At 42.0% G+C, this 25,262-nt stretch overlaps 2 protein-coding genes and 1 long non-coding RNA gene across 3 annotated transcripts; 2 read left to right on the top strand and 1 right to left on the bottom strand.

The window, feature by feature from the left end:
• The first annotated feature begins 14 nt into the window (after positions 1 to 14).
• On the top strand, positions 15 to 1,596 carry mdh2 (malate dehydrogenase 2, NAD (mitochondrial)). The gene has a single exon (XM_041045252.1). The coding sequence runs from the start codon at positions 138 to 140 to the stop codon at positions 1,149 to 1,151; it is 1,014 nt and encodes a 337-aa protein (XP_040901186.1). The 5' UTR covers positions 15 to 137; the 3' UTR covers positions 1,152 to 1,596.
• On the bottom strand, positions 1,579 to 17,388 carry rspo3 (R-spondin 3). The gene is made up of 6 exons (XM_041045253.1): positions 16,434 to 17,388; positions 10,833 to 11,027; positions 10,072 to 10,215; positions 9,830 to 9,976; positions 9,406 to 9,591; positions 1,579 to 3,406 (listed from the first exon to the last, which is right to left on the bottom strand). Exons 1-6 carry the CDS (start codon positions 16,531 to 16,533, stop codon positions 3,183 to 3,185), a joined length of 996 nt encoding a protein of 331 aa, XP_040901187.1. The 5' UTR covers positions 16,534 to 17,388; the 3' UTR covers positions 1,579 to 3,182.
• A 5,091-nt stretch (positions 17,389 to 22,479) lies between these two features.
• On the top strand, positions 22,480 to 25,045 carry LOC121186505. Its single transcript, XR_005894483.1, has 3 exons — positions 22,480 to 22,683; positions 22,876 to 22,964; positions 23,088 to 25,045. It is a non-coding gene; the product is annotated as an uncharacterized LOC121186505 (long non-coding RNA).
• Positions 25,046 to 25,262: the final 217 nt, after the last annotated feature.

Raw genomic sequence — 25,262 nt, forward strand, 5'->3', positions numbered from 1 at the left:
ACCTTTATGTTCGACGCATGACAGTTCACGAGTCTTCCTGTTCGCTCGTGGCTAGAGGACGTTGGTGTCACAGACGAGAGGGGCTCTTCAAGTATTTAATTTTTCTCTGAATTAGGAAAAGAAGGAACAGAAACAAAATGTTTTCCCGTGCCGTGAGACCTACCGTTAGCCTCGTCCGGAGCTTGTCCACTTCCTCTCAGAACAACGCCAAGGTGGCGGTGCTCGGAGCGTCGGGCGGCATAGGCCAGCCGCTGTCTCTGCTGCTCAAGAATAGCCCCCTGGTGAGTCACCTGTCCCTCTATGATATTGCCCACACCCCCGGAGTGGCTGCAGACCTCAGCCACATCGAGACAAGGGCCCATGTAACCGGCCACATGGGTCCCGACCAGCTGGATGCTGCTCTGAAGGGCTGCGACGTCGTGGTCATCCCCGCCGGTGTGCCCAGAAAACCCGGCATGACCCGTGATGACCTTTTCAACACCAACGCCACCATTGTAGCCACCTTGGCCGATGCTTGCGCCCGCAACTGCCCCGAGGCCATGATCTGCATCATCGCCAACCCTGTCAACTCCACCATCCCTATTACATCAGAGGTCATGAAGAAGCATGGAGTGTACAACCCCAACAGAGTGTTTGGTGTCACAACCCTGGACATTGTCAGAGCAAACACCTTCGTGGCAGAGCTCAAAGGCCTTGACCCAGCTCGTGTCAATGTACCTGTCATCGGAGGTCATGCTGGGAAGACCATCATCCCCCTTATTTCCCAGTGCACACCCAAAGTAGAGTTCCCTGCTGACCAGCTGTCTGCCCTGACCGGCAGGATCCAGGAGGCCGGCACAGAGGTGGTGAAGGCCAAGGCTGGAGCCGGATCTGCTACCCTCTCCATGGCTTACGCTGGTGCCCGCTTCACCTTCTCTGTCCTGGATGCCATGAATGGAAAAGAGGGAGTGGTGGAGTGCGCCTTTGTCAGATCTGAGGAGACGGAGTGCAAGTACTTCTCCACACCTCTCCTCCTGGGGAAGAACGGCATTGAGAAGAACCTTGGGCTGGGCAAGCTGTCTGCCTTCGAGGAGAAGCTGGTGGCTGACGCCATAGATGAGCTGAAGGCTTCAATCAAGAAGGGCGAGGATTTTGTGGCTAATATGAAGTGAACAGGGGGCATTAAGTTAGTTGAAAACAAACAGCCGCTGTGATTGATAATTTGTTCCGTCTTAACTAAAAAAGGCATCTGGGTATATCAAGATCTATCACAGTGTTTCCTCTCTTTTGTTTTTGTTTTAGCAGTAGGGTCATCTTGATTCAGAAGTCCTGCTTTTGACTTTGGTCCTCATTCCTTTGTATTATTTCCCTTAACTTTTCAAACATGGCTTTATTTTGCACTTGTGATTTGTATACATGCTGTACTGTGACTTATCTATATTTTGCAAATGTCAAATTTAAACAAAAGTATATTTTCATGTACAGTGTACTAGTGAGGATTTCTCTGCTGACTGAATGAGGAGGAAATACTGTCATCATGCCTGTTGATGCAAGTAGATGTTTCTGATGAGCAAAAAATCCACTCCACCAATAAAACAGTTTAGCTTTAAAATATGATCCTTTATTTCTCGTTTTTGTTACACAAAAATATTTTGGCTTGACAGCGTACAACTGAAACAGTGACCAAGTGTTTAGGACCACTGACGCTTTTCATGAAACCAAACAGGTTAATCCAGATAAAAATGATCATCCTTCATTTCACATGTCAAATCTGGTTTATTGACAAACTTTCAAAGCACTGAAATATTTTAGATGTTCAAATGTATAAAACTTAATATTAAAGAAGTCATTCCAATTAATTATACACTTGAATTAATTCAGTTGAAAAATATGTCTTGCTGTGAAGTTTGATCTACATGGTAGTTGATAAATGAGGGGGGCTGTACCTGCACAAGTTAAAATCCACAATCACAATTGTGGATTTTGACTTGCATAATAAGAACTACAGGTTGCTTAATTTATTTAAACTGCATTTTTAATGGTTCATAATATGTGCTGAAGAACAAGTTATTGTAGGTGTGTTAGAATAGTTGTGGAAAAGAGGTTGGCCTTTTAACTGTTCTCTACTGTGGACTTTGAATATATTTCTAAATTTACAGAGTGTGTTTATTTAGACTTCAGTGACATTAGGAAATGGATTGTCAGTACTTATGACAAGTGTTCAGGCGTTACAGTAAGAAACTTCCTAGTGCTGATACACTTTGCACCCGAATGAGGCCGTGGCAACCTTTGACAACAATACGTGTCAGCTTACTGTACTGAGTTTCACTCTCCATTTAGTCTGAGAGGGTTTTAAGCACATTCAAGTGGATTGCACAAGATGGCTGTCAGATGAGAAAATGGATAAGACACAGGTACAAACCCATTATAGTTTTATTTGACATACAGGCGGCTGTGGGTCCTAGTCGAGGAGCTTTACTCAAAGTACACAAGAAGAAAACCAGTGGGAGATTAGATTCATATCTGGATAAAACTAGAGCATGTGTTGATGGTTTTTTTTTTTTTAACCTTACACCTTCACAACATGCAGGTTTTCCTACATCGTTTGTAGTGATTACGAAGATGTCACGAGATGGCAAGAGCAAACTCACTTTTATTTTTTCTTTACAAATTCTGCACCAAATAAAATAAAGAGATCTAAAGAACAGGAACAACAATAATAAACAATTGTTCTACATAATGTTGCAAAATCTACATTCAAAAACGCGCAATGTTGTACCAGGGCCCCATTAAATAACCATATCAACAAGCACATAGTGTAACGTCTTTGTCTCTCTGTTCGTCTGTCTGCCAGTCCTCCACATGGTCACAGACACTTCTCATTTTGTTCTTCCGTCCCAACAGCAGTCTCAACAGTGTCTCCTGTACTTTTTCAACACTCTCTCTCTCAGCGGTAGAAGTGAAGGAGTAGAGGCTACAGGGTAGAAAAGAAGACTTTTTAAAGTTCAGAGTGGCCCAAGCCTTGTGGCTGAATGTGCCCCATCCTGTCTGTGCACAGACAGTATTTTTTCAAATCATACAGGTAGCAGCAACACCCCTGCAGAGAGGGGTCGATGGGGGCGAACAGTGGGTGAGGGTGGGGAAGGTTTGGAGGAGGAAGACTGGGAGGATAACAGGAGGAAAGGTGGGAAGGCGTTAGAGCACTACGGTACTAGGCCGTCGTCAGGGGAGACTGGCTCTGTGTCGTGGCCTCTGCGGTGCCTGTGCTCTGTTTTGTTCCTGTTATCAGAGTCTTCACGTTCACCTGGGTCTCTCTCCCTCTCTCGCTCCCTTTCCCTCTTCCGCTCTCGTCGCCCCTCTTGGTTCTCCTTATCTTTGCGGTTGTTACGATTCCTCCGATCTCTTCGCTCATTCTTGCTCCGTCGTCCTGGAAGGTGACAAAATGAAATAATTAAGGTTTGCAAAATAGGGGAGAGGGCACGGCTCTTGTTTTCTCTGCCTCATTTTCATTTTAAAAAGTAATCCACCTTACATAATTTTTAGTATTTCTTTTCATTGTCAGAATACTGGCACTATTTTCAATAAAGAATGTTGAAAAACAAGAAACATTAAATTTTTTAAAAACATATAATAAAATTGAAGCTGCTGCAGAAAATGTCCAAAATATATATGTACATGTCAAAAATAAGATTAGAAACACATTTCAGGGTGCAATTCACCTTTGGAATAGGACATTGGTTATTGCAATGCTGTGGTTTCACCACTAGATGGAAGTCTTTCATTGCAGACTGCAGCCACATTGTTAAACCATCAGCTGTTGCAGCCCCTCTCCCTGTGAGGAGCAGACCTTTGTCCAAAATAGAAAACCTTTAAATAAACCCCCAATTTATCTGTTCTTGCGACACCATCCCATAAACAAAACCAAGAGTTTTGGAATGCTGAAGGTTTATCTCTACTCCAGCTACAGTTATTAATGATAACAACAAGATCCACCCCCAGGGAGGTTGGAGACAGGACCTGCAAGTGAAAGCAGAGGAGGCCCTTTCCTGTTGTTGTACTGTTGCTGTTCATGTGTGAGTGGAACGGAGCAGCACGGCCTGCTCGGCTGCTTGGCTGGCCAGTCGGGGATTGTGAAACTGCTGAAGTAGGCAGTAGGCACAGACATAGGGAGAGAGAAAGAGAAATCTCTCTCTCTTTCTGTCTCTCTCCTGTCCACTTCATGTTTGCCCACCCTACGCTCATCCGCTCCCTCTCTGTCTGTTCATTAATCAAGCCAGGGCTCTGGTTGGACCAGAGACCATGTCTGACCCGCACACTGTGGGCTAGTGATCCCAAATTGTACCTCACTGTGTTTAATATTCCTCTGAAAATAATGAAAGGACAAGTAGACAGGAGGTGGACATAAGGGCATATGCGAACATGTGCACAAACACAGTTTAGGCAGTGTTCACATGGTTTAGTTGCAAGACAGTGAAAAGCAAGCAAAAATGAATCAAAATCAAAGATAGTGAAGATAGCTGGGTGCATGGATGGATGAATGGATGGATGGAGTAATGTGGTGCACTGACTCATTTGGGGTCTGCCCCCCGTCCTCTATAAACACAGGAAGTCCCCTTGGCTCTCATTGTTTTCACTGTCCTGACACCATAACTATTTACAAGTTCAGTGGATTAGTCATACTGTAGCCCCCGTGCTTTTGTCGAGCCAGAGGAGAAACCTAATCCATGCCAGTGTTGAGATGATTAGGAGAGTGTTTATTAAACCAACCTGCGTTTGGTTGGTTGGAACAGTTTCTGATGGGCTTTTTGTAAACTGTGTGTTGAATAATGTCATCAAGACTTTAAGATTGGCAGTGAATGAGTAGCTGGTTTTTTGGGACAACACATAGAAAACCTTCCAGTTATGTTATAAACAGAACAGTGAGGCCTAATGATTTAAACTATAACTACATGTTGTATCATTTACACTTAAGTCAGGTACTGGAATAATTTTGTAAATATGCGTTTAAGGACCTTAGATTTGTGCAGTTTGTACACAGTGTGAGATTTTGATGAAATGCAGCATGCAGTGTTACTCAAATTCAAAGGTCACTGTGAAGTTGTACCAAATAAAATATGTAAACTTTGAGGTTCAAGTGAAATTGTTGTGTTTATATTATTAAATTTGTATTGTAAGGCCTCCCTTTAGAGACAAGCTGAATTACTCTAAAAGGGAAAGAATGGGATTTTGGGAAATACACTCATTCACTCTCTTTATGAGTTTTAAGTATTAAGTTAAAGCCAGGATGTAGTTAGCGGTCAAACTATTACTTTAATGTAGTTTCAGTTGATCTAACTGCCACATCTGTGAAGCGACTGAAACATTTATTCAAAACCATGCCCTTAAGCACTTTTGATTTTGTTGTCAAGCAATAGCTCATAAAAGCAAGAGCAAGGATACAGTAATAATGGTATAATGTAAGACAGCAGCTCTGAGGTCACTCTTTAACCTGTCAGTTTATATGATGTACATCTGTTCTTTGCAGTCGCAGACTATATACTATATGCTCCACTTCAATTTTTTTCATTTGTACTAAGACTGAATACACTGTGTAAAAGATTTATTATGACCAATACAGTACAAAAAAAATAACATTTGTGACAAATTATTATAAGTCTGGGTCCAATCAAAGCACTGACTGTAACTGCTCTCAAACCCTACAAAATCATTGCCACATTCAGTACACTGATTATGTGACAAATTTCCTATAATCTCTAGTTAATGAGCGGGAATGTATGCAGGAATGTGCTTTTCATCCTGTGTTATTCCCCTTAAAACCCTGCCTGTACACTGTTAAAACAACCACTAGTGTAGACCAGCTGAATTGTCTGTGGCCGTAATGTAACTTCTAGAAATCTGTTACAGCACAATAACAAAGGGCAGGACTCAGTAAACTGTACTGAGAGCACAGAGAGAGGCTTTACTGAATGGGACACTACACACTGTGTCTGTGCTGGAACAGTGAGTGAGTGAGCATGTTGGTGAAAGAGACATGAAGAGACAAAGAGAGCAGTAGAAGAGATGAATAGCAATCCAGAGAGAGAGTATAATACGAACCGAAGAACAAGGTGAGAGTAGGAAACAGAGATCAAATGAGGGGCACTGAGGGTAAGGGGTGTGTGTGTGTGTGCGCATGTGTGTGGTTAGACGCTCACTGTGTGTTTTATGGTGGCACATCCTCCATGGCAGGCGTTCTGTCGTCCGGGGAGCTTTTGGCGGGAGCCAGGCTGGGATTAAAGGCTATGGGCTGTCCCACGAGTGGAATGCCTGCCGCATGGCCGCCAGGATATCATGAGGGGGGTTCTGGCTGTGTGTGTGTGTGTATAACAATCCCCCCCTCACTGACTAGCTGGTGCTGGCTTGCTTAACTTCTCTGTCTGTAATAGGTCTGTGCAAGTGTCCGTATGTGCGTCTGTGGGAGTTAAAGGGGGCTAAGGTTTGCAGGAGGCGCACGGTCTATCTGGCTGCAGAGATAGAGAGGTGAACAGCAGGTCGATCGAAGGACAAATTAGCCAGCATTAACTTGCGAGAGATGGCAGCGGATGAGGATGTGTGTGTAAACATTCCCAATCTCTAGCCATTGATAACAGAGGAACAGTGCCAAGTTTTTCTGACTTCAAATGTTAATATGTCTGGAAGTTTCCTACAGATTTACAACTTTTCTTACTTAGTATATTTAATTTAAAACATCGTTTAGAAGTTTAATCAGGACCAACTGGAGGCTGTGATTTTGCAATGGTTCTGTAGAACTGGAGCCTGCAAGTGCTGGAGAGTTATGTCTACTCGTAAAAGAAGGGTAGACATTTTGGGAAATACGCTTATTTGTGTTCTTGCTTGAGAGTGAGATGAGAAGATTACCACCACTCTCATACCTGAGAACTGAATGTGTAGCTTGGGCCAGGAGATTTGCTTAATTTAGAATGAAGAGCGGAAGCAGGGGAAACAAACTAGTCTGACTCTGTCCAAAGAAAAAACAAAACAATTCCCCTACTAGCAAAGAAAAATGCGTTTTAGCACGTAACTGCCTGTAGATCCGCAACTTAACATTTTTACGTTTGTGTACAGATTAAACAAAGGAGATATATTAATAATTGAGCCTTGTTTTTCTTTAAGTAAAAGGGGCCAATCTGTGCCGTGACACTGCACATCTGATGGAGGCAAAAATTACCATATTACATAGCCTACTACACAAAATTGATTTTTGATTTGTTTAAATCTCCAAAAGGAGGGAGCAAGCATAAAATGTATCTCTAACAAATGACATGTATTTAATGATTTGTACTTTGAAGTTGCCTTTAAACTTATACACATTGAGTTTTTTTTCTAGATCTGAGACACAAGGTCATCATTTATGTCTGAAAAGTCTTAAGTTATATGAAGACACAAGACGGAAAGTTAGAGGTTACAAAAACCCTTTGAAAGACAGAGTCAGAGGGACCCAAGAATAGGCTCCCAGTTATATATTCAGAGGTGTGAAAAAGATTGTCAAGGATGGAGGTAAAAGGAGGAAGAAAAGAAAAACACAAAGGGTCTTACAGAATTTTGGGTAAGGATGAGGGAATTAATATAGTACTACGAACTCGAAGAAGATACTTGTATATCTTGAGTGAATAAGAAGAGGAGAAAAATATAGGGCAAACAGGAGGAACCGAGGATGAAAGAGGATGAGATGAGAAAAGGTTTAACAGTACTCATGTGGAGGAGTGAAGCGATGTAGCAAGGAGAAGGACGGGAGGAGGAGAGGCAGGACAGAGGGGGAGAAGAAACCAAAGGCAGAAAGAGCAAAAGAGGAGGAAAGGAAGAGGAGGAGGAGGAGGATGTATCAGTGTCTGAGGGCTGCTGGAGGATTACCGGGGGCTCTCTGAGGTCGGACCACTGACCCCCTAGCGTGTGCAGAACGTAAACAGTGGGGAGAGGACGCACCGAGGCAGATAATTAGCTCCCATTCACCACGGATGCTGTTGCAGTGGGGGCAACTCAGTAATCACACGTGGGGGAGAAGCTGATAAACGGGGTCTGTAGTGTGTAAGACTGCACACAGCTTTCTTTCTTTCTTTTTTCTTTCTCTCTCCTCTCATTCCATCTCTCTGTAACCCCCCCTCACCAGGCTCTAGCTAGATCAACAGAGCCGTCGACTCCACACTAAAGTCTCGGCCCCGACCCGACTGACTGGGAGCGCCAACAGGGAGCTTATATGGGGGTCTATGTTTTCTTTAGTGTAGTAGTGTGTGTGTGTGTGTGTGTGTGGATGGAGGAATGGATCAGTAGAGAGATACAGATAGAAATTGAGAGAGAAGGGCATAGCCAGGGTGCCAGAGGGCACATTTCACAGTCGGCCTTATAAATCACATCAACCCAGTTGACTCTTTTCACAAATTACCACCAATACCAAAGGTTGTGTAGTTATTTTAGTGGGATAAAGTTGGTGTGTGTATTTGGTTTGGTGTGCCAAACTGAGTGTGCGACTGCAGAACTGTTCATTTGTCTGACTTGTCTGAAATTGAGAGGGTGTATCTGTATCTGGATTTGTGTGTGCATGTGTTGGTTTGCATGTGTGTGTGAGAGAAAGTTTGTGTGTGTGTGTGTGTATTGGCAGCTGTGGGGATAAACCAATACTGATCCCCTGGTCGCCGCATGCCTCCCAGGGGGAGGATGTTGATGTTGAGCTGGCTGTTTCTGCTGCATCACACACACACATGCACAGAAATACACACATGCACACCCATACACACAGTGTGTTTGTTCTGTAAGTGTGAGGCCCCAGGGGGCTGGATCTCAGCCTCCTACCCTGTCTGCGATCTGTCATTTAACACTACAGAGTCCAGGCTAAAAAACAACCAGCCGTAGCCACCAACCACCTCAGTAACCACACACATGCAGTACACACATAACACAGCACAGAGTGATCATAAATGCTCCACAGCGTTGGCTTTTATAAAGAGACGAGCCCGTCTGAAAGCAGTTTTCACTCTATTCATTAGAAATGATCACGCTATTCTCTGTTTACTAGGAGCAGAGAAAGCGGTTTTACTGTTTAAAAATCTAAAGAGGTCTCATGGGAAAACACACAACATACCCATTGCAACATCACACATGTGTGTTCCCCTCACTGTCCTCACTCTGACCACAACGACAATCCTCTGAGTAAACAGTCATAGTCCTGAGCGGAAGAACGACTAGCTCTGATTGTACAAGCTGAAGCGACAAGGTCTGGAATTCATAGAGAGTAGATTGTGCCATGTGTCACAAATACAGTGTTGGCAGTGAGTGTGATGGGTCAACAGCAACTACAACTACAACTGTTCTGTTTTTGTTTTTTGACATTTCAGTTTTAAATGCTGGATCAGAAGGATCTTGAGTTAGGATCTGATCTAATGTTTTCTTTACCTGGACATTTCCTCCTTTTGACCAGGCAATCTTTGATCTCTGATATCTCAGGGCAGGGTTTACCGAAGGCTGATGGGTACTGGAGGACCTGCCGTGTGCGGGTCTCCTGGCCCCGCTTGAAGCCGCAGGTTCTACCGGACCGAGAGCAGGGGCTCCACTCACTCCACTCACCCACTTCGCAGTGCACTGACCAGGGAAACATGGAGAATGAAAAAGGTTAAACATCAATTTAATCATTTTATGTTGACATGTTTTCTAAAGATTGAAATGTTGAAAGGTTGCTCTCTTCTTTTTCTCAAGTTTGTTTGCCACCTGAAGCTCTTCGACATCAAGGGCCAAAAACTTGGTATGGGACCCTACCAACAGGACAGGAATTTTTGGTGGGTATTTTTCTGACACATCCACACACACATGCTGGACTGACCTTGTGATGTGCACTCCATGAGTTTGTCATTGGGCTCATAGTTCTCTGGACAGACCTGGTGGCACCTCCCGCTGAGCTGGTACAGGTTTGCCCGGCACCTTGTACATGTATCACTACTGACACATGACTCACAATCTGCAGGGCACCCTGTGAAAACAAAAGTACAGTTATGTATCTGTGAATACAGTAGTCAAATTTAACAGGAAAACATGTTTTATGTACTCTGAACTCTGGTCACTTACTGGAAACACACTCCTTTTGTGTGTCACTGTGGACCATCCCCTCTGGGCAGTTCTCCAGGCACTTGCCCAAGTGAAGGTAGAATCCTACTCGGCAACGTGTGCAGAAGTTCTTGTTGAAGCAGGAGTCACACTCCAACCTGCACTCTGACAGAGAAACGCAGACCACCACCCCAAGGGTTTATTTAAACCGTACAAGTTATCGTGTGTGTCGTGCATCTTAAATATACAGGGTGTCAGTATGTGTGTGTGTGTTCGCGTGTGCATGTCTGACAGGGAATGCAGTCAGGAATATAGGCTACTGCAGGCGGACTGATGTCCCACGAGATGGGTAGTGATATATAATTTCGAGTAAAGCAACACTTGATTCGATTTTATGTCACAGGAAAGAAACATACTTAATAGGCTAAGCACTATCACGTTTTTTAATCTGAGGACATATGTATACTTAATGTCATATTTCACAAGCAGGTCTTGGACTGTTGCTTGTAAAGAAGTGTATATGGATAGAGGACATATAATTTGACAGTGTCTTGAGGCCAAGCTTATGCATGTCACATTTAAGTAAAACAAACTGTTGAGGGGCCACATATACCTCAAGACAAGTCTGGGATACTTTTCTGTGTGTGTTTGTTATGAGAGAGGATTATACTGAATCTAATGCCCATCCATTCAGAGGACAGTTCATTACACAGGAGTCTGGCGGCTAATATCCACCCCTACAGACTGCTGTCCATTTAAAACAGGAACATGCTAGGGCTTACTTGTACAGGTGTTTCTTTCTGGGGAGCGTGTGCCGTAAAAGCCTGGAGGACAGGAAGTCATGCACACCCCGATCTGCTTCATCCCAATCCTCTCCAAATGCATGAAGAAGCGCGGCTTGCAGGACAGGCAGCCATTGTAGTCAGAGCAGGTCAGACAGCCACCCTGCTGGCACCCTGAGCTCACACCAGAGATCTCTGTTGACAGGAACAGGGGGATATGCCCGTATGAATTTTCACATGTGGTATAGCATGAAAACTAAAATGTTAAGACAAAGATTACTCTTTACGACATTTTCAACTCTGAGGTTAGAAATGGTCTCAATGGAAAACTTGACTAGATAATGCATGATACCGGAGAGATCACAGCATTTGATAAGCCTCATTGCCCCATCTCAGTGCTGGCCACTTTGGAAGTGCTTGCCGATACCATTCTAGTAATACCAGCCTCAGTCCAAGAGACCGATTTTAGGTCCTACACAATAAGGCAAGTGGTAAAATTATTTAAACTACACAAGTGGTCAAGTGGTGAAATTCATAACCTTATTGGGTTTAACTAAATCCAACTTTTTCTAACTTTCCATTTCCTTCATACCAGCCTTTTGTTCTTGTATTGAGGCTCTAAAACTGTCATTTTGCTGCCTAAAGCAACCAAGGAACAGGGAATACCATCTGACATACCCGCAGCCGCTTGAAAAAAAAAAAAGTCTGTGCCCTTTCAAAATAAAGTTCCTCCTACTTTTAATAATATAGGCCAAAAACCGGCAATCAAAATCTGACTTGAAAGCTTTGGCAGACTCTGAACTTGGAAAATTTGTTCCATGTGGTGTGAATGTCATTGTGCGGAGTACAGTGCAATGTTATGTTTTTTGTTAATGGTTTAATGATTATTTGCTACAGTGCCGTGTACAAAACCAGATCAGGCTGATAGTTTAAATGCAGCCGCCAGGCCAGCCTGTCCTGTGGCACCACTGTGCATGCTTTATGCTTCTATACAATACTAACATCAATACCTCAGTGATGGCACTAAACACTTGTTGAACTGCTGGATTTTAAAAGAATGCTTTTATGTTTTATGCACCATCGTTTTAATGTACATTTTAAATCAGTAACAAAAAGACTGCATTGAAAATAAAATGGCTTCAAATGCTTTAGGAACACCAGACTGATTTAACACATATAGCATTTTCAAAGGGACCCACAATGCTTTTCAGAGAAGGAAATATTCCAAAACTGCATGTTTATTTTAACATTTGATAAAAACTTAAATTTATATTTCAGTCAAGTTTTGTTGTGTCATGTTTTTCAAAAATGAGGGCAAAAGGAAAAAAGAAAGTTAGCTGTATCTTGTAGGGGTTTTATTTTTCAAGCACAAGTGTTTTATTACAGTATAGGACCACTCACTTACTATCTCAGCACAATGACTCATACTACTACTCACAATACTAATGACAGTAATTTATACCATGTTAACAGCTCTGTTTATGTACATAAGTATTTTAGTGTTTAGATATTGGTGATATATTTTACAGCAGAGTTTTCATCCCCCACTCTTCACTAATTTGTGGGATGATTCACCAGACTTTGTCATCCAGGGATGAAGGCCCAGTTATAGCTTTGAATCATTTTAATTGTATGTTGACAGCCCTGTCACAGACCGTTTTAACATCTCCCAAGTAACACCGAATGTATTTCCATATGACAGTGTGTTTTTAGGCTTATGATATACACATGTCTATATCTAGATATAGGCAAATGGAGTGCTGGCAAATACTGTAGATATATCAAAAAAATCAAAGGTTATCCAAAGCTCAGGACTTAAAGTCTAAAAGACCTAACTGCATCAAAGAAGAAGAAATAAAATCAGTATAATCTCATGCTGTAACTGTCCTTGAAAAGCTTGTATATCATATCCCTTTTAGTATCTGATTCTACTTAATGGACAAAAACATTGACAAAGAGGCTTTGGATGGTTACGTATATTTATGAGCTGAAAACCGTCAGATACACATGACAGGTTCCACGCTGCTGTGTGGTTCAGAGAGGATTGTTTTGGTCCTGATGATACAGTCACTGTATCACTGTCTTTATGTAGGAATCAGTTGAACTCACTCCTCTGTTAGAAATGTCACGCTTTAGTTAAATCCAGACAGTGGCTATTGACGTTGAAAAAATCACTCAGGGACAAGCCTGGCAAAGTCTATGTGTTTGCCCATACCAGGGCACCTGCAGCATAGCGTCAATATATAGGCAACAGCCATGGGCCATGTTTTACATACTTGTGCACTAGTGCGGCATTGGTGCTCCATTCCCAAAGGCATTGTTTGGAAAATGTTGCAGTAGGCAAATCAAAAGCAACCCCCGCAAGCGCCCAAGGAATTGATTTTCCTCTTCAGCCTTGGCATTTCATGCCAATGGCGTAAGCTGGCCCTCATTCTTCTTCTCTAAGTTCGAAGGAGTTTAGCTGCCAGTTTACCATAGATCATGGATACTTTGTTTAAAATATCTCGACAATCTTTACAACGGCTGTCCATTTGCCAACACATGTGTTCCTGCCAAGCTGCCCTGATTCACAGAAGTCTTAAGACGCAGGAATTTGGCCTTGCCCTCACACTTGCACCGACAAAACCTCAGTTGGACAGTGGTATCTTGCATAACATACCAACAAAGTCACATATGAATAAACACATTCACATGCCGGCACACACACAAACACAGATGGTTCATGGAGAAAATAGGACTGGGCAACAAAACAGAAGTAAAAAAAAAAAAAAGCCCAAAACAAAAACAATAAAAAAAATGTTTTGGCCAAGGTATTAAATGCCTGGCTCTTTAGATTTCCATCATGTGACACATTTTATTTCCCTTGCCTTTACAAGACACATATTCTATCCTTAGCCTCAAGAGCTAAATCCATCCATCTTCATCCTCCATGAAGATGACTTGGCCTTCATTTTTGGATGCATCATCACAGACAGGAAGCTTGGAGCTTGGGTTCTGTCTCTGCATGGTGATTTTGGCCTGTTAACTGAATGGTCATTGACTCCCAACTCACTCTTACCCCCTTATTTCCCTCTAAAGTATGTACTCATTTACCCCTTCACCAACTAATCCCTCCATCCTCCCTGACATCTCGGGAAGTGTAAGATATCTGCCTCCTTGGAGGAGGTTTGGATTCTTAGGCACACTTGTCAATTAATGGGCACTGAGTCAGTCTACAGGGCAGATTACTCCTCTCTGTAGAACGTGAAATAAACCTCCAACTTCCTTAAACAGCAATAAATTATGCGTTAGCGCATGCCATCTCATCCACAGAACTGAATCACACCATGTGGATATGCTTTAGTGAAAATATGTTTTATATTTTTCAAACTAAAACACATTTTCAGTACTTTATCCTGCACAGAAGCCAATAAATACTAATTTAAAAAAAAAAATACAATTTCACAAAAAGCATAGTGTCTGTACTGTTTTCAGTCTTGCTTTAAGAAACCAAGTGCTAGAGTACTACAGAAGACCCTTGTGCTCCCCTCTCTCACACTGTGTTGAGAGGCTCTTTAATATTGTTTAGTAGGAAATAAACATTTAAAAGTGAGATGCAATCTACCTTGATGCAGCGTAGATTATAAAGCAGGTTCTGTAATGTCTATATATTGTACAATAGTGCAGCACAAACACATTTAAGTTAGAATAATCAACTTAGTACATAGAGTAGGTACGTTTTCTTTTCTTTTATCATCGAGACTGTTGTCTGATGTATTTATATGTAGGTTTAACTAATGTCTCTGAGTAATGTTTCACCCTGCTAAACGGCAAAAAGATCCACGCTTAGCTCTTCAGGTCTGACCTGAACTACATTGAACAGTGTTGCCAAGAGCAAACGTAACACCAGACCCCTTTAAAGCTACATAATAAACACACAGTTAACCCCAGATGCTGCAGCTCTTTGCTTAAAAAAAATCCACTTTGGTGGTCATGAGGGAAAAAAGGAGGACAAAACTGTCCTCTCTCTGGTCCAGCCTACAGACCTGAGCGCTGTGATCAGATGTAAAGACAAAGAGGCATAAAGAGAAGTTTCAGCCCCAGGTGGCAGGGATAAAAACATCACTCCGGAGGTCTATTATTGTAGATCACAGACAGTTTTCAGCCACGCTGGCAAGTTATACATGGAATATTCCAGCTATCTCTGCTCTTCTCTAACAGACTTAGTCACAGCGCACATCTGGACACCCTCAATGATAAAGTGTGCGTAGGAAGAGTAGAAAAATATACTTTATTGATACTTATTTCATGGTATCATGGAAAAAAATCTGGTCATAGCTCAAGAGGTGAGACATAATGTTGGACCACAGTGTATGGGAGATGAAATACACCCAGACTTACAGCATTTTTAGTGTGGAACGTCTCTGCTGTTTTGATTGAGCCTACTGACAAATTTACATTTACTCAGATTGTCAACAGTAATAAGAACAATATGGGACATGAGTTCAAATTATGATTCTGATTCCAGTTTCTGACTGGCAGACGTGGGAACCCCACTCCCCGCATGTGATTTAACAGCAGAAGAAACCTTTTTCCCATAAATCGCAAAATGTTGTGTAAGTGTAAGGAAATAAACTGAGCACGGACACTGCATCACCAAATATGGGAACTGAAGCTGTGAATATCCGTTTGGACAATGATCAGCCCTAATACCGTGGTTTCGGATTCCGTGCCTGAAGTCTGCTGCTCTGACCGCTAGAGAGCGACGGGAACCAGGAGACTGGGCGCAAAGAGCAGCGGCTGCAGGCTTCAGGCTTCAGGTGGCAGGCGGAACAATCAATTAATCCAATTAAGCTTCGAAAGAAGGATAGCTGGACTAATTAGTGGACTGCTAATGGTGAAATTACTGAAGAGTATCATGGATGCGCCATACAATCACAGTTATCAGGATGGAACATGCGCTGGAATTGGGCGAAATCAGTCATTTATTAGAAATAACTCCCCATTTTGTCACTTAAATGTTGCAACTTAACAAGCGGGAACGCATAAACCCCATATAGTGTATGTAGAAAAGCTGAGTTGGGAGTGAGGAAGTTGGTGTTAATATTTCTATCATATTTGACAGACTTTTTTGAGTCTAGGGAATTACTACTGTGACTTTTTTAACCTGCTATGAGTGAGTTTAGATTTGCTTTTGTTTCAAATTATATTAAAGCGAAGGTAACAAAACAGACATAACCTGTGATTCGTTTCGTTATATCTACAAAGACTCACATCAAACGCTGATACTCAGGGTCCCCCAGTCGTGCTCCTGTATAGGATTGTTTGGTGACCTACAAATTACCTACAATTTACTACAAATAGTAATGTGCCTATCATTAATTTAGAAATTTAGAATAAACTGAAAATTGGATTGTTAGTTTTGTTGGCAAAAGATTGAGAATGTAGGCTGGAGACCTTTGTGAGTAAAACACCCATGTCTGAGTAAAACAGGCTAATAAATGTTTTTAAGAATAAAAATTTAATAAATAAAACAGTAAAAGAGAAAAAGACAACACAAAGACAGTGCTAAGTGTGTGCACACCTGGCAGCATCTAAAGCGCTTCACTTTATCCTACTCACGTTTGTGTTGCCGGTGCCTGGAGCTGCTGTGCTGCTGACAACCAGTGTAATCCATGCAGTGCAAGATGATCAACACAAAGGAGATCAGTTGTAATTGCATAGTAGCCCAGAGATGAGACTCGTAAAGCCAATGTCAATGTTCACCAAAACACTTATTGGATAAGATTCCGTTTTCTTCCCCCAGACGCTGGCAGAAGGTGGAGGCTAGATAATTCCTAGACACAGCAGGACCCCCAGCTATGTGGTGATATGTGGTGATGGTAGTGTACGGTGGCCCAATGATGCCTGGGCCGCTGAGACTGTAACATCCTGGAGAGGGTCTTCATACGTGCCAAGAAAGGCAGACTGAGTCAGGGATTCGCTTTCCGTGCTGTGATAAAGAGCATTCCCTCCAAAAAACAAAAAAGCAACAAACACACCAAAGAGCTCGATTTTCATCCGTCGTGCGCAGGAGGTGAGGAGAATCAAACATTAGTATTGGTCAAAAGGAGATGAATAGAATTACTGATTACGACTGACGTGACTCTTAAAAAGTTTGAGATATATATCCATTTGTAGAACTCCACATTGACCTTTCTCCCCCTCTATCCGTGTTTCTCAGTGGAGATGCGCCGCGCGTCCCGGTGTGTGGATACCTTAATGTGCCAGACGCGCTCAGGGTCTCTGCTTCATCTCAGCATCAACTAAAGCACAATAAAGAAAAAGAATCCTCTACAGAACCAACACGAATAACTACAAAATCAATTTCTAGGTAGAAAGTTTCATAGTTCTTTTGGCTGTCAGACACACACCTCCTCTCTCGCTCGCTCGCAGTCGGCGGCAGGCAACTGAACCAAAGTAAACCTCCGCAGTTTCAGCGCTTTTCTGCTTTGCGTGCGGGACCCATTCACTCCCCTCCTGCCGGCCCGCTGATGACTTCAGCCCTCTGCTGTGTCTCTGTCTCTCTCTCTCCCCCTGTGAGCTCCAAAGTTTATTTAGAGGGCAAGCCCCCCGCGTCAGAGAGAGAGAGAGAGCGAGAGAGACAGAGAGTGAGAGAGGGACATACTGAAGTTATTTCAGCGAGGGTTTTAAATGTGTACTGTAGCTGCTCTGTGGATCCTGTCTGGATTCCTGCTTCCATGTGATGCTTTAAATGCGCATCATAAACAGGATCTGAATGTATCTAACTATTGATGTGTATGACCCGAACTAATTCACCTGTGACCAGTCGACCTCTTACTGCTAAACTGATTTTTTTCAAGTTTAAATAGAATTTATTAGTCTGGACGAAAAAAAAAAGAAAGAAAATGTGGTTTTGCACGCAAGGAAAATCATTGATAGCTAATGTAGCACTAAAAATGTTTGATTTAGTAGTTAGTTTATAGTTTAATAATTAGCTTAGTAATCAGATTACAAAAGAGCTGACAGCAGATGTCAATCAAGATGTCATTTTGTCCCTTTAGATCATTTATCTTCTGACTCCTTTTCTCCAAATCTTACTCTGACTCAGATCAGGAATTTCCACAAATATTTTTTTTTAATTTTAAAGGGACTATCTGAATATGTCTCCATAAAATTATATCAGGAAAGATAATTCTGTCAGTAAAAGATCAGTTAATTAGTGTACTGTAGGTCTGCATATTTATTGTCAGTTGTGAAATCTGAGCTTCAACAGCAAAAATACACCTAAAGCTTTATAGATGTTGACAGATGATAGGACACGTAACAGAGGGCCTGATCAGTCATTTTTATTTTTGTACATTTTTTTTTTTGTTGGAGGCAACTGTTTGGTGTGGAAAGAGAAAGTGTCCAAGTTGATTTCAGCTGAATCACAAGCATTTCATCTTATTGCCTCTAGAGGGAGTTAGTTCCATAAAAGCTTGAGGGAGAGTCATGACAGAGAGGCATGGATATGGGTGAGTTATGGTAAACTGTAGGACTTGACCTTTTCCTGTTGAGTCCAAATGTGAGGTTGTTTGTGTAGTTAAAATACGGAGGAAAGATCAAGAGAAACTTAAAATACACCTTTTAAAAATCACATGAGGGGAACAGGACTTGTTTTCCCTTTTAAGCACTTCATCATGCTGAGAAAATAATAATACCTTATCCACCATCAATCATTGTTCTATTTGTCACCAGAGCCTCAGTCTAAAGGTTTAGAAGTTTTGGTAATAAATGCTCTTAAATGTAGAGACTTTATTCCTCCAGGTTTAGAAAATTGCAGCCTCTGGAGATCAGAGCAGAGTGCTGTAAAGCAAGACCAAAGCCTCATTTGTCTAACTAGTGTGTTGATGTTTAGGGGGAACAGTATGCTTGAGTCCAGTGCTTCTCTTCACTGTGGCTTCTGGTCTTCCATCAGTCACTGTGCTGGCGAAAGCAATGCAAACACAGCGTGGGCTCTTTCTTCATGGGAATACTTCCCTGTTTGTCCTGTACTAACTCAGGACCAGCCAGTGAAACATAACAGAGAGTGACGCATTGTTTTAAACCCTTTCACCTTTACTGAGGCAAGCTGCTGAATCCAAACTTCACTCAGGATATTAAGGGATGCATTAGACCTCTAATGTGTAAATTTAAAATGTCAAGAATGTCTGTTATTTTTTTTAAAATAGATTTGTAATTGAACAAAACTGTAATGCTTCAATTAAACTGTGTCAAAGCTCGTGTGTCTTTGCAAAAAAAGTATTATGGTGAAATGTTGTGAAAAATGATGAAATTTCCCTCCTCCCTCTCCTCTGTCCCCAGCACGGTGTAAGGGATGTAGAAGAATAATGCTCGTCTTTGTGTCCCAGTCTGAACCAGCGCTACCATCCCCTGGGGGTAGGAGCGTGTGTGTGTGTGTGTGTTTGGGTGTGTGTGTGTGTGTGTGTGTGTGTGTGTGTGTGTGTGTGTGTGTGTGTGTGTGTGTGTGTGTGTTTGGGTGTGTGTGAATGTGGCTCTGGGGTGCGGAAGGTTAAGGTCACTTGGTCAGTCCCAGTGACCGTCCAATGAGAGAATCAGTCGACACCTGTAAATGAAGTTGGGCAGGTGCATAAACCCTCCCGACCAAGGGTGGATGCACGCTACACGTTCTTTTTTTTTTTTCCCCCTAATACCACATCAAGTTCTATTTTAGCCCTAATCTAATTTAGGTCTTGTACTCAGGAGCCAGGAGAGTGTTTCCCATCACTCTTACTGACACACAGTTTGGCACAAATTAAAGTTAACACAAATATTTTGCCTCTAAGCAACAAAATCTTAATGTTTTGTTGTGTGTTGTGTTTGGACACATGCCTGAGGAGGATACGCTGTAATTGATTTTGGCAGCAAAAAAAAAAAAAAAAAATCACCTCATAGCAGCCACAGCAAAGATATTCTATCAGATACAAGAATAAAATGAAAACCTGTATGACTGAATTAATTTCTCAGCCCTTTGATCTTACTGATTTTAATGACATTCTTGTCTGCAAAAACTGGCTTATTTGACCTTGAAGCCTGTGCGTCCATCATTGAAAATGCATGTTGCCCAGCTAAGCAGTGAAGCTTCATTCAAAATCTCCCAAAAATACCAAATATTCCATACTGAAGTACAGGTTAATAAACATGTATACTTTTCCATAGATAGAGCCATAAAACATGGCATCTTTGGTGTTAATATTTTACTCAACATAAACAGGACTCAGCTTCAATTAAATCACATTGTGGTCTTAGGGAAAGATTGTGGTTTTGCTTAAAGGTAGATCATGATCTTTCCCTAACCCTACCCAGTCATGTACAGTTGCTGCTGTCTCTAAACGATGCTGGTGAGCTTTTAGTAAACCAAAATAGTAAAGTTGCAGGTGTTAAAATAAAAATAAAGGAGCTTAAAGAGGCTAAGGCGCTCCATAGCGATTAGAGGAGCATTCAGAGGTGGTTTATAGTTCTGTGTGGGTTCACACACAGTCATTTCTTTCATTGTTAACCTGAAAATATTATTGATTAGAGCAGCTTTAACGGGAATGTCAGAGTTGAAGCGACTGCAAATCAAAGTGTATTGAAGCTAATTACACTTATCATTCCCCACATAAGCTTAGAATATCATTCAGTTGAGTAGATGCCCAGCTTTTATACTGATATGACATTGAGCAAATCCATTTACCTCGACCTCATCATGAAAATCACGCTCTTAATCCTCAGCTGCATCAGAGTAGCAAACATACCACTACATCCCAAAGCTCATGCCAGTGAACTCCAAACTATTCATTCCCTGGCCTATGACTCATAAAATTCCCAGATGACAGTGACAATGTTGATCCACTGTCCTGTCATCAGCTTATGAATTAGGCCGGGCTCAGTGTGGACAGCAATTGATAGCGCGTGCCTCACCGGGGTCTGTGAAAACATAGTGGCTCAGTTTGTGGTCTTATAAGCAGGTTTTTTCTGATGTTGCATCTACTAAAGCTGCAAATATCCCAGTGGCAATCCTGCACATTCTCTCAGCATGAAGCAAGCAGAGAGAGAGAGACCATGATATGGGGCAGCAGAAGGTGTATAATGTTATGAAAATAGACATGCATGAGCACGCACTCATACATAAATACAGGATGTAGAAGTTCTAATAAATAATTATTGATTCCTGAAATTCTGTTACACACCCAGACAGGGAGGATTAGATTAATATAAACAAGGCTGAGATACAAGCATGTGTCCATGCGGAAGGTGGGGCAACCTTATCTTAAATGTGTGTGTGTGTGTGTGTGGCTGCATTTGCGCGTGTGTGTATGCTGCAGTGATTGAAGGGATCATTTTATAGTAAGAGGGATTGAGAAGGTAGTCAAGGACAGATAATCACTCTAAGCAAGAGCTGTCAGCTGTACACACAGAGGGAAAGCAGGTCAGAGTTTTGTGCAGAGAAGGTCGAAAGAGAATGGTGTTTGTGTGTCATGTGAAAGAAGGCAGCTTACCACTGATTCCCCAGGTAAAGTTTATTGTTAGTCTCAAACAGGGCTAGTGCAAGCTACTGCTACAAGCTAACGTAATTGCCATTTGCAGGTGAAGGGGACAGTGAAACCTGTGATCATTAGAAATTCTCTCACCTTCCACTGCCATGGAGATGCCGCTCCATCTTAATATTACTGTACTTGCATGAAGGTTACTGTCAATTGCTAACCTAACATCCTGTTGGTGGCGCTTTCCTGTGAGCTTGCTCGCACTGGCTATTGCAGTTTTTCTGTTCAATATTTCACTACAGGATTTCAAGTCATATATATGTTTGGTGTTTACGATTTGAATTTGGGGAGACTCCAATCCAGTTGGTGACATTAAGATTATCATTACATAGTAAAATGTACTAAGATGTGACTGTGGATGGATAACTGGATGGATAACTGGACAGTAGCAGTTATAGTCTGACATAAAACCCCAATAAAACCACAAATTTCTGTTTACAAATTTGGTTTTGACAGAGCAAACTGTTTCCACCTGTTTCCATTCTTAATGCTAAGCTCAGATAACACAGTAGGCTACAGAGTCATATTCAACAAAGCATGAGAGTGCTATATCTTTAAATGTTTCGCTGCCTCACAGTGCATCAGGGTCTTCTCATACATGTTACTGTAGCATTTTCTGGATGTATGTGTTTGTTTATAGATGATCAGTGAGAATGTGAATGCATATGTTGTACGTGCTTCATGTGGATGTGAATGTACTGAAGTATATGTGAGTCTTTTACCATGGAAGTGACCCCAGGAAGAATCCCCTCAGCAGGCCTGACTAATTTGGCCATGAGCGTGGCATTAACTACACATTCCTTCCGAAGTGGTGTCTCCACTTCCCTCTCCCCCTCGACAGCAACACTTTAAATAAACTGAGGACTGTTAAGAAAGGCCACCACTTTCTGTGTCTGACCCTCGGTACGACCTCAATTGATGTATTTCCTTTTCTTTTTAGGTTCTCTTTGAAAAACGTGACTGCCCGGTGAATTGTCAAAGTGACTGCCATGACAGGAGGGGGCAAAAAAGTGAAGAAAGTCCTGGTTTCACTTGAGTTGGATGGTGGTGGTAGTGGTGGTGGAGGGGGTTCTTTATCCTCGAAAAATTAGAGGAAAAGTCAGTGAGCAAAGCCAGCCACCTCTTGACAAGAGTGAGAAAGTTTATATATTCTTTTCCCTCTCTTGCTACCCCAGTGTTTGGTTTCTTATGAAGCCATGGAGAGACAATGACAGCATACTGGGGATCAAACACTGCTACCCAGGAAATTTTAATCATTGGAGAAACACCACCTTTTTTTCCCATCAGTTGTTGCCAGGCAACAGGTGAGGCAGACTCCACGTATTCCCTATATGTGTGTGTGTGTGTGGTATTTCTGGGAGGGGAATTTGTGTGGGGGGTGGGGGTGGCTGCAGATCAGGGTGTGTATAGAAGAACCTCAGGGTTATTTTATTAATCTGCATGGGGAGTCTTTTCTTTTTCTCCCAGATAAAACCCTTTCTGCCCTTTCTTTTTAGCAGGCAGCCCGTCTGCCCTCGACTTTTGTCCTGTGATCATTCAGCTCTGCAGGGACCCGTGTCAGGCATCCCCCTCAGAGACAGCCTGTGTGAGTATGTGTGAGAGATACAGAGCACTGTAATCATCATGGAAAGTTTGCAAAGCTGCATCCCTCAGGAAAATGTAGTTTATCATGCAAATACTGTAAATCATTTTTGTTGACTTTTTACAGAACACATGGTCCAGGAACAGCCCTCAAGAAACTTCAAGATTACTTGCTATAGAAAGTTGAAAGAAGGCAGATGGCCTGAGCTTTATTTTTCTAGTGAACAATTTCCTCTCAATCTAAGGGGTCCTAATGGAAAGACCCTGAATTAAAACATGTGTGAAAGTACAATTCACCCCTTCGTTTCTCACCCAGGCAGAACAACCCTGGCGAACCACACTGAAGAGAGAATTTGTCTTGATGAAGCAAATTAATGCCGACATTTTTCCATCCAGTGAAAAAATTAGGACTCATGCCCTCTTCCAGCAAAGCGCCTCGCTGGCCACATCTGTTCTGCTGGAGTTACCAGTGGCTAATGTTGGGTTGTTGATTTCAGGAACTGTTGAGACAGTGTGGTTTTAACAGTCAACAAATAGCTTCTCAGATGTTCCAAACATTAAGACATTGGAGTGATGCCTCGCTTTTCTCAAATGCGCCTCATAATATCACTCCGCAGCACTTGGAACACTTCTGATGGATAAGTCCTGTGTGTTGCCTATTCCCAGAGTGTTTTTAGTTGATGTAAGGATCTTAGTGCAAAGGAAGCATAATTTACAGTATGACAAAATGGTATGTATAATTGGATCCACACAGAAACTAGCTGTTCCATATTGAGCCAAGAACATTTATCCAGACAGCTTCCAAATAATACACACATAATACACCGACTTCTGAAAATTAAGAGCCAAATGCCACACTAGTGGTTTTGTGGGGCCGTCCTTACTCACAATGCCATATGCTGATGTTTCACAGGTATAATGTTTACGAACATCTTACCTTTGTAAGTTAGCATGCTAAAATTTGTTATTACCACAAAACACAAAGCACAGTTGAGGCTGTCAGGTGGAAATGTCATTAGTTATTTCAGATATTTGGTTAAATTGGACAAATTACACTTGACCTGATAGAGGCACCAGAGGAAAAGTGAGGGTTTAACCAACGTGATTAGAGTTCATCCTGAGGGGAACATGAATGTGTTGAACCAGATTACAGGGCAATCCATCCAGTAGTTGTCGAGATGTTTTACTAAACACAAAGAAAATGTCAACCTCATGGTTGTGCTAGAAGAAGGGCCATGGGATTTACCATCATCAGTTGGATTCATCTTCTTGGAGTCATGTTTGCACACACCTTTTTTGCAATGGCATCCAACTGTTTGTGAGAGATTGCAGCCTGGAGTAACCAATATTGCCATCCCTTTAGCACAGTGATAAAGTGGCTAAAAAACAGCATTCAGTGTTTTAATGTATGTTCAGTATGTTGATTAAATGAACAGACGTATGAGTGTTTGCCATCGTGCCCCAGAAGTGGCACATCTGATTTGAGATTACAGAACACATTTGTAAAAATGAGAAACCCAAACACAAGATCGCTGTGATGTTCATGAAAAAAGTAACATCAGTTATCTGTCACAGCTCTGATTCTGTTTAATGTTGGTCACACATTGTTGTAGTAACCAGCAAAAGAGAAAGAATCTCTTCTCCAAGAGGCTGGAGGCTCTAAAAATTAACAAGTGTTGATTAATCTCACACAAGCAATCCATTTCATGTTTAAAAACCAGTCATATAAAAATACCCACGACTCATAAAACAGCGGGATTCAAGAGCTGGTGTTTTTATAATTAAAGCCAAAGCTCATTCCTGCTAATGACCAGAGTGGGAGTGTTTGGCTGGGACAGTACATGTGTACTGCACACAGGGTAAATCCAAACAATGTGTAGCGACTGTAGAAAATAAAATAAAGTAAGAAATACAGGAAAATAGCAACAACAACAAAAATCAAAGCTGCAAACAGCGATGGGCGGGCCCTTGCACCCCTTGCGAGCCGCGGGAATCGCAGCCAGCGCAGCCACGCACAAGAGTCCTCTATGTCCTCTCCTCTCTCCTGCACAACAGTATACAGCAACAGAAAAGACATGGCCCCCTCCCAGCAGGGGGCGCTATGAGTGTATCACCATATGAGCATATAAATGAGTTGAGAGTGTGAAGGTCATCCTGATTATCTGTGCAGAGCAAACATGTAATTTGGTTTAATGGACAGTGTGTTATTTGAAAATTACTTTAGTGTTGTTTAGAGTTTGTGTAACATTTCAATAGTGTTATTTTCAGCCACATATGTTAAGAATACCAGGATGTCCTTGGT

The sequence above is a fragment of the Toxotes jaculatrix genome, chromosome 8, assembly GCF_017976425.1.
Source record: "Toxotes jaculatrix isolate fToxJac2 chromosome 8, fToxJac2.pri, whole genome shotgun sequence".
In the NCBI taxonomy this organism is placed as follows: Eukaryota; Metazoa; Chordata; class Actinopteri; family Toxotidae; genus Toxotes; species Toxotes jaculatrix.